The sequence below is a fragment of the Pygocentrus nattereri genome, chromosome 15 (assembly GCF_015220715.1).
Source record: "Pygocentrus nattereri isolate fPygNat1 chromosome 15, fPygNat1.pri, whole genome shotgun sequence".
Lineage (NCBI taxonomy): Eukaryota > Metazoa > Chordata > Actinopteri > Characiformes > Serrasalmidae > Pygocentrus > Pygocentrus nattereri.
This window is the reverse complement of record NC_051225.1, coordinates 40485958-40495957: the sequence shown is the minus strand read 5'-3', so window position 1 is coordinate 40495957 and position 10000 is coordinate 40485958. Positions and strand designations below refer to the sequence as shown.

At 42.4% G+C, this 10000-nt stretch overlaps 1 protein-coding gene across 4 annotated transcripts in view; it reads left to right on the top strand.

Moving 5' to 3' along the window:
- Positions 1 to 5367, top strand: part of immp1l (inner mitochondrial membrane peptidase subunit 1) — a 16000-nt gene extending 10633 nt beyond the window's left edge. For 2 of the 4 annotated variants that reach the window (XM_017725622.2, XM_017725621.2), the window contains 5 exons: positions 2192 to 2324; positions 3168 to 3256; positions 3367 to 3493; positions 4707 to 4817; positions 5234 to 5367. In XM_017725622.2, the coding sequence (XP_017581111.1) occupies positions 2220 to 2324; positions 3168 to 3256; positions 3367 to 3493; positions 4707 to 4817; positions 5234 to 5305 (504 nt within the window). In that variant the 5' untranslated portion in view covers positions 2192 to 2219 and the 3' untranslated portion in view covers positions 5306 to 5367. Of the gene's footprint in view, positions 1 to 1824; positions 1923 to 2191; positions 2325 to 3167; positions 3257 to 3366; positions 3494 to 4706; positions 4818 to 5233 lie in introns of all 4 variants that reach the window. The other 2 variants (XM_037545395.1, XM_037545396.1) reach the window with 2 other exon arrangements.
- Positions 5368 to 10000: the final 4633 nt, after the last annotated feature.

Here is a 10000-nt window from a genome sequence, read left to right as displayed (position 1 = left end):
ACCCCCCACACCCCCCCCCCCCACCCAAACACGTCTGTGCGAGCCGCGGAAGGTGCCGAATTCCGGTTAATCCCATTACACACTGACCGACGCGCCGGCCAGTAGCCTTATTATTATTCCTGTTCCATTGTGACCAGATATCCTCTTTCAGAGCGCTGTAATTACCCCCACAGCCCGGTCAGGAGAGACAGCTCTGCTCCAGCGCTGGAGCTTTCTGCCTGACTGAAGGTGAGTCTGACTCGGAGACGCTCCCAATGAACCATCTGCTCTTGCTGAGGTCCAGAACACAGCCGGACAGCACATGTACGGATACGCTCCTCAGACATTTCTCAGTGCTCAGCTTTGCTGAATGGAACCTGAAATCAAAACTGACCACGGAAGACAGTTTAGTGGGTCTCATTCACAAATATCTCCCTAAGTTTGTTCTTAAAGCTCGGTTCTTTAGCTCTGGTTCTTTATATTAGGTGAGCTGCAGTAGGAAAGCTGGGTGGTCTTAGACTCTGAGCTGTGTTTAATCTGCATTAAATACAGTCACTAAAACATCTTTTTATCATGTGTGAAAATCACTGAAGTTTAGCCTTTTCTTTCTCAGAGCAACACAGAGAAACGTATTGCTGCATTTGTTCAGCAGAGTTGATCACTGTAATGGTCTTCTTACTGGAGAAAACAGTCCATCCTCTAGAACTCATATAGAACCCAGCAGCACGGATCCTCACAGCACCAACACAGAGGGCTCATATCACTGCACTGACCGCCTGGATCCTTTAGAGAGAGTTTGAAGCTGTGCTGCTGGTATTTAAAGTTCTGAATGACCGCAAAGCTCCTGAATGTCTGTTTAAGATCTTAGATCTGCAGATACCGACCTTCTGCAAACACCTCAGTAAATCACAGAAAACGTGGAGAGACACTGCCATTCACTCTGCTTCTACACTGTGGAGCTCAGGTCAGCTTTTATTAGACAGCCGAGCTCAGAGCTCACTTCTAATAAACACCTGAAAACGCGGCTCGTTAACTCGGAGCTTCGTTAACACTCTACGGCTCTTTGGTGTTTGTCTCTTTAATGTGATCTGTGTTATTGTGTTAATACTCACGCAGAAAGTCTGCGGCAGATTCATGATGTGTCCTTACAGCGCAGAGCTGTTCTCACCGTCGTGCTCTAGAGTGTGTGTGTAGATTCTGTTCTTATCTAAGAGCAAATCCCAAATAAGAAAATATTGGTGAGTCAGAATCTTCCTCAGAACTGGAAAGTAGGATTTAAGCAGGAATTTGTTTGGTGAATGAGGTGAACGAGGCCCAGTTTCAGCCACAGAGAGGGGTTTCCAGCCTAAAGAGAAAAAAGATTGAATGTTTTGACTGAAAACAAAGATTAAACAGGCCTAAATCAAAGTCTGAATCTGACACTTTAGATATACTTCTAACGAGGAACTGATTAAAATGCTGTTTCAGTGAGGAACATCGGACACCAGGAACTGTATTGCAGAAAATTATATTCAGGAAATCATTATTAATATCAATAATAATAATATTAATAATAATAATATGATTATTATATTCATTATGTGACAAGGTTTCATTTTGGTCCTTTTTTTATTGTTGATCTTCTACCTAAAGGGGAATTCCACTGATTTTCCAAAAGTTTCTGCGTAATTCAGTGGTTGAGATGTAAGGAGGAAGAGAAGGAGAAGGCCATTATTTGGTGGGCTCACCTGTCCATGCAGGTGTTTTTGATGGTCAGTGAGGGGTTAAACTCAAGGTCAGCGTGTGTAAATGAGTAATGATGGTCACACACTGCGGTTCTGTCTGTCTGTGTTCTAAACCACCCAGAACCCTTCGGAGAACACTGGGTCTTAAGGTGGGTGCAGGAGTGGGCGATGTGAGTTGAAAGTAAGAAATGCCGCTACATTGGATCGTCCAGATAAAGGGTCACCCAACAAAATGTTAATGTAACAGAGCTAATACACTTGTTATATACTAATATTACTGTACTGTACTTAATGTACTGTTATATACTTTACATAAGAGTTACATAACAGCCTGATACTCCACTTATTCATCTGCAGGTTTGGAACAGATCCAGCTGTATGCCGTATGTAAGAGTGGAGGAACTCTATTACAGTTAGTGTGTGTGTGTGTGTGTGTGTGTGTGTGTGTGTGTGTGTGTGTGTGTGTGTGTGTGTGTGTGTGTTTGCAGGGTCTGCAGGGTCTGCTGCGCTGTTGCGATGCTGTACAGTGTTTTGGGGAAAACGCTTGGCTTTGTCGGCTTCACGATCCAGTACGGCTGTTTAGCGCACTGCGCATTCGAGTACATAGGAGAGTTCGTTATGGTGAGTTTATTTACTATAAGAACTATTAGAATTAGAATCAGAATCAGAATCATTTTCATTGGAATCATAATCGTTTGATTAGAATCAGAATCATTTTATTAGAGTCACAGTCGTTTTATTAGAATCAGAATCATTTTATTAGAATCACAGTCATTTTATTAGAATCAGAATCACTTTATTAGAATCACAGTCGTTTTATTAGAATCAGAATCATTTTATTAGAATCACAGTCGTTTTATTAGAATCACAGTCGTTTTATTAGAATCAGAATCATTTTATTAGAATCACAGTCGTTTTATTAGAATCAGAATCACTTTATTAGAATCACAGTCATTTTATTAGAATCAGAATCATTTTATTAGAATCACAGTCATTTTATTAGAATCAGAATCACTTTATTAGAATCACAGTCGTTTTATTAGAATCAGAATCACTTTATTAGAATCACAGTCGTTTTATTAGAATCAGAATCACTTTATTAGAATCACAGTCATTTTATTAGAATCAGAATCACTTTATTAGAATCACAGTCGTTTTATTAGAATCAGAATAATTTTATTAGTATCACAGTCATTTTATTAGAATCAGAATCACTTTATTAGCATCACAGTCATTTTATTAGAATCAGAATCATTTTATTAGAATCACAGTCGTTTTATTAGAATCAGAATCTGAATTTAATTTACAAATTGGCCTCAAGACCAGTCAGAAATAGTAGAATCGGAATCACAATCTGAATGATTTTTTCATTAAAATCAGAATCAATTTATTAGAAACAGATATAATTGATTATTGATTAGTGTATTATTAATGTATGGTCAGTGTGTGCTTTTTTTTCCGCAGTGTTCCGGACCGTCTATGGAGCCGACCATCACTAACCATGACGTGGTTTTCTCCGAGCGCGTCAGCAGACACCTGTACAGGATAGAGAAGTGAGTGAAGATGATGATGATGATGATGATGATGATGATGATGATGTGTGTGTGTGTTTAATGCTGTACGTTAAGCTTGCCGTGGTGCTGCTGTGTGTTGTGTTTTGCAGAGGCGATATCGTCATAGCTAAAAGTCCCTTTAATCCGAGGATGAACATCTGTAAGAGAGTGGTGGGCCTGGAGGGGGATAAGGTGTGCACCAGCAGACCCTCGGACAGCTTTAAGACACACACTTTCGTGAGTGCTGCTGTGTTTATGTGTCTGCGTCCGACTGCAGACGAGGCTGATTTGTTTCTGCAGTAACAGTCTCAGCAGAGAGAGATCATCTCCATCCTGCAGTTTTTATCCTGTGCCGAGCGTTTTCTCTGCTGCTCAGTGAATTTCTCATGCATGGACTCTGATTCTGCCTAAAATATTCACCTTTCACAGCAGCAGAGATCTTTTTTTGGGTACTATCCTTCAGTGGGCTCAAACAGCTGTTATTGCTTTTTGGTATTACAGTTTTCTCTCTCTGTCTGCGCGGCCCGCCTGTTCAGGGCAGTTAGAGTTAGTGCCAGCTGAGTAGAGCAGCTGATTGAGAGGGTGGAGGGGTGATTTGAGGCCGGTGGGATGGGGGGTTGAATATATTGAAGCCTGTAAACACCAAAAATAATTCAAGGTGCCTATAAAAGCTCACCTGTCACTGTACACTCACTAGACTTTAGGCGCCTTCAGCTTTATCAGCTGTTTATATTCTGTGTTGCTGCAATTCATTCAAATATATTCACTAAAAAATGGCTTTTCTACCAATTTTAAAAATTTCCCCCATAATTGAGTGTGTGACATGTAAACAGAGAGATCCAGAGGGTTTGGTGTGAAATGGTTCAGACGTCTTTACAGTGGTGGTGATGGGAACCAGACGTCGCCATGACTACAACACAGATATAGACACTTTATTTACCACCCAGAACCACCAGAGAACCTACACGAGTCTTCTGAGCTTATATGGAATGTCGATGATGGAAAATCTTGAAATAATACATTTTCTTTGATTTCATGTAATAACTTTTTGTGAGGGAGCTTTTAGAGGGGGGACGTCTGGTTCCTACCACCACCACTGTGAACACTTCCGACTCAGGAAAGTTTCTCTAGGATGGAGCATTTCATACCAAAACTTAAAAAATTCAGGGTTTATAAGATTTGTATTATAAAGATTTATTAGGTTTAATGTTCATTTCTCACTGCTGACTTTCAGTCATTCTTGTCAAAGTTAGCACATTGGCACATGATGAAATGTGTTTACTTTTCAAATATAAGGTGCTCTTAATATTTATTTTATTATAACTTCATTTTGGGTATTAATTTAAACAAACTCTTCGTCTTGGGTGCAGTTTAAGTGGTTGATGCCCTCTGTGGAGGGTCATCACTGCAGAAATGCACTGTGTGTTCCTGTTGTTTTGTGTTGCTGTAGGTGCCGCGAGGTCACGTGTGGTTGGAGGGCGATAACCTTCATAACTCCTCAGACTCCCGTAGCTACGGCCCGATCCCGTACGCTCTGATCAGAGGCCGAGTCTGTTTAAAGGTGAAAAAGAGAGACTTTTCCTCACATAACCTGAGTGTTAACATCAACCACATAATCAGGTTTATTACAGATACTGAGCAGCTCCACTCGCTCTGAGACACGAAGCCTCAGGTGCCAGAATTTAAGGTGGAACTGAAAATTAGAAAAAGAAGCTGGCGAATAAGGAAGCCAGCTTCATCAGCTCGTTTGAGGCGATTTATTAGCTGCATTAGCCTCGTAACTCCAGCGCTAAAACTAAATAAGCAAACTTCACACACCAAACATGTCTTGGCTGATCTGCTACATTTGGGATAATTGGAGGGAACCTGGCGTGTTATTCAACTAAATATTCCTTTAACAAGCAGGCCATGTTCATGATGTTTTGGTTTAGAAAATTTCTCGCAGGACGTTGAAACGTTTCTGTGTTTGTTCTGCAGCTGTGGCCTCCACACAGTTTTGGCGCTCTGAGTCAAAGCCCCAACGATGGAAGAATTACGCCCAGTGAATGACCACCGCCACAGAAGAGACATTTTTGTAGCTTTTTAAGAATAAATGTGTATTTATGATGTCAGTGCATGTTCTTCTGTCTTATTTTCATCTGGGGAATTTAAGAATCCAAACCATCATGTTCATTTTTCTCATCCCAGTGGGCTGGGACAGCTTACAGAAATATATACAGTCATACAGAAAAATTCAACAGCAAAATTACGTTTTTTTTTTTCTTCTTTTTTTCTAATCCTCTGCAGAGACGCACTGCATATTTCCTCCCAATTGCTATTTAAAGTGCCACATTTTATGTTTTACCCCCCCTCCAAACTGTTCAATTCAGTAAGTAAATAGTAATTGGGTTTTAAACCTTGCAGTAGTCTGTCTCTGTAGATGATGTGAACTTGAAAATGAGTGTGGAATTTCAGTAAAACTTTGCACACAACCAATTTTGCGCAATTAAAGTGAGTTTTCAGTCATGTTGTCAATACTACGTAAAAGTTCAGTAATAATATTCCATATTAAGCCTGTAAGTGTTTGCCCATTTGTACTTTTTTCATCAAAACGTTCTATAAATTTTATTTTAAATTTTTTCTGAGAAAGATGTGCTGTAACTTATGTCAGAGAAGTAATATTATTATTATCATCATCAGTGTAACAGTGGGGAGCGAGGCGGTGGACACATGCGGAGATAAGCGGCTTTTATTAAGGGCAAATCCAGGGTCATAGTCGAACGGGTCCAGGGTCAGAGAGCCAGTACGGAGAGCAGGAGGTACAGACATGACAAAAATGAACACAGAACTCCAAACAGGCCAGAAATAAACAAAACACTTTGAACACAAACCTTACATCAAACATACAAACAAGCATACATCAAACAAAGACCAGCAAAAACGAGGTGCAAACACAGGGCTTAAATACACAAGGGCTAACGAGGGTTCACAAGACACAGGTGGAAAACAGGTGGGAATCATCAGGGGCGGAGTCAGACAACAAGAGGGCTGGACTGAACCAAAACAAATGCACATGGAGAGGACTGGGAGGGGGCAATCGTGACAATCAGCATCTGTTGGCCTTTAATAACTGATACCTTCTTATCTCAGCAAAACTCAGCGCTGTTATAGTGTCAGGTCTCCTGCCTGGACTCCTCCAGCCCCCCAGTCAGAGCCACAGAACTGAGCACTGGGTTTTTACACTCTTGTCCCGAATTCCTGAGTCCAGGGCCGATTCTGGGTTCGTTGGGGGGAGGGGCTCATTATCACTGGTTCACTTTCACACACAAAAATTCCACCTGGACCGACTACACATTTCCACACGTCCCTTTTCTGTGTGCAGGTTTGCAGAATGGTCAGCACAGCTTCATCCGTTTGCTGCTATTTATTAATTTACTTGGACACAAACACTTAAGTGGTGAAGAGCAGCTCTTTCTGTCCACAGCCTTCCTCTCCCCCATCACCACACCCGAAAAGGGAAGTGATAAGTGATAAGGAAGTGTGATAAGTCAAAGCAGCTTAACGTTACAGAACCAATCACACGGACCCACTCACGGTGCCGGGAGCTGGAGAGCTTCCGCATGCACTGTGAACCCACCAGGTTTCTCCCAGACCACCGATTTCAGGAGGACCAGAGAACGGTTCTCTGTTTGACCCCCAGCTCAAAAACAGCTTTCACACTCGGCCAAACGAACCGACTTCGACAAGCAAACGGACCTGCAATAAAGATCTAGTGTGGAAACACAGAGTGATAAACTGAGTAAAGCCAAATGAGGCTGAAGAGCACTGAGCTGTGCCCCCGGGCAGCTTTCAATGACCCTACAATCCACACTTGGCTTTGCCCAGCTGTACTTCATTTTTCTGCATTTGCATTTTCTATCATAATTACTGATCATGTTGTATCGTTCAAATCTTTTACATTAAATATTCCTGCAGGGTTTTGTTTAGTTAAAGAAAGCATCTGCATTTCTGCAGAACCCACAGAGGAACTCGGAGAAGCTCCGAAACAGATTAATCACCTTAATTAGAATAAAGAACTACAGAGACTTGACTCCTCCTCAGAGACAAGACCACCAGGATGAGGAATTGATGTTCTCCTCTCAGTGAGGGCTCAGGCCTCTCTAATCAGAGTTTTAATTAAAACTTCACAGCCTTGTCTGATCTCAGCTCAGGAGGAGTTTGTCTGTAAAACAGTTGCTCAACATCAAAAACACTCTCAGATGCTCTCGCTGTGCATCCTCTCATCTTGCTTGTTCTGATCAGTGATGGACAAAGTTCTCAAACCCAGAACTGGAGTGAAAGTACAAAAGCACTTGCTTTTAAATGCACTTAAGTATCAAAAGTTAAAATGCAGTCAGATATTCTTCAGGAAAATGTTTCTCCATCCAAACTGCTTATTTCCTATAAAGCATTACAGCACCCTCTTTCCTTCTGAAGGCTTGTCAGAGGCCTGGTTAAAGTTGCTGAGCTATGGTCATTGAGTATTTAGGGGAGAGGTTTAGTGAAAGGCGCACCATGATTGGATTGATGTACTTGTGAAAGTGCATCGTATTCTTTCGTTTATTGTGGAAAATCTAGTTTTTCCTTCACAGTTTCTACATAAAGTAGACAGTGAAAGTGCAGATTGTTACAATGTCGGTGTTTGTCTTCTGACCGTTCATGTTTAATTATAGAGCATCAGACCGCTCCTGGATCAGTGGTCAGTGTATCAGAATGGTCCTGGATTGGTGATCAGTGTATCAGCTTTGTCCTGGACCAGTGATCAGTGTGTACAACTGGGCCTGGATCAGTGGTCAGTGTATCAGAATGGTCCTGGATTGGTGATCAGTGTATCAGCTTTGTCCTGGACCAGTGATCAGTGTGTACGACTGGGCCTGGATCAGTGGTCAGTGTATCAGAATGGTCCTGGATTGGTGATCAGTGTATCAGCTTTGTCCTGGACCAGTGATCAGTGTGTACGACTGGGCCTGGATCAGTGGTCAGTGTATCAGAATGGTCCTGGATTGGTGATCAGTGTATCAGCTTTGTCCTGGACCAGTGATCAGTGTGTACGACTGGGCCTGGATCAGTGGTCAGTGTATCAGAATGGTCCTGGATTCGTGATCAGTGTATCAGCTTTGTCCTGGACCAGTGATCAGTGTGTACGACTGGGCCTGGATCAGTGGTCAGTGTATCAGAATGGTCCTGGATTCGTGATCAGTGTATCAGCTTTGTCCTGGACCAGTGATCAGTGTGTACGACTGGGCCTGGATCAGTGATCAGTGTTAAATTCTTTATCCAACCCAGAAAACTCAAAGCTAATAGTTCATGAGACTCATTAATGTAAGTGCTTCCTCAGACTCAGTACAGTCAGTGTCTCCACAGTTCAGCCCAGTTCTGTATGGTTCTTCAAAGTTCCACAGCTCCCCATAGTTCTCCACAGTTCATACTGTTACCCATTGTCCACCAACAGCCTCCACGTTTTCTCTTCGATTTCATAGTCCCTCACTGCTCCCCGTAATTTATTATAGTTTTCACACTTTCCATAGTTCCTCAGAGATAAATACATATTTCTCAACAGTCCTCCAGTTTGTCAAATTTCCCCAAATTTCCCCAGTTCCCCATGCTTCCCCTCAGCTCTGCACAGTTCTCTATTAAATTCCTTATATTTCCCCATCCTTCACCAGTCTGCCACAATTCCCTGTAGTTCCCTATATTTCCTTATCAGTCCCTGTAGTTCCCCGCACTTCCCTGTTGTTCTCTATATTATCCTGCCATCATCCTCTTACAGTCCCAAAAGGTCCCTGCAGTTCCCTAATATTTCTCCATTGTCCTCCCACTGTTCCCTGTAGTTCCCTATATCTCCCTGTCATTTCCCACAGTTCCCTGTAGTTCCCTATATTTCCATGTCATTCCCCACAGCTCCTTGTAGTTTTCTATATCTGTCTTTTCTCACAGTTCCCTATGTTTCCTTATCATTCCCTGTCACTTCCCATAGTTCCCTGTAGATCCTTATATTTCCTCGTCTGCCCCACAGTCCCTCTATACTTCCATGTCATTCTCAACAGTCCCCATAGTTCCCTGTAGTTTCTTATATTTCCCTGTCATTCCCACAGTTTCCTGTACTTCCCTATATTTCTGTCATTCCTCACAGTTTCCTGTATTGCCCTATATTTCTATGTCATTACCCACAGTTCCCTGTAGTTCCGTATATATCAGTCTTTTCCCACAGTTCCCTACAGTCCCTTATATTTACCTGTAATTCCCCAAAGCTCCATATAGATCTTAATATTTTACAGTAATTGCCCACAGTTAACAGTAGTTCCCTATATTTCCATCATTCCCAACAGTTTTCTGTAGTTCCCTATATTTCCCTGTCGCTCCCCACAGTTCTGTGTAGATGTTCCTTGTACTCCCCTTTATGTTGTTCTCCACAGTTCTGCGCTGTAGCGAGCTGACTGTGGTTTTATCTAGATGGTTCTAACAGCACTGCGGAAGCTCTTCCACCTCATAGCCATCTCACACTGCTGCTGTCTCACACGGCTGTCTCTCCTCTGAGTGGTGAGTCTGAACACACACACTAAAGCCCTGATGGGGAGGGGGTGTTTCCCCTGAGGCTGGGGGGGTGTAAGGGGACTCATCAGTTAGCATGAGGGCAGGCTGGGTCTGACAGGCCTGACCTACATCTCCACTCACATTCTCTGTTTGTGGAAGTGCTTTGTGACAGACTGGATGAGAGAGTCATCA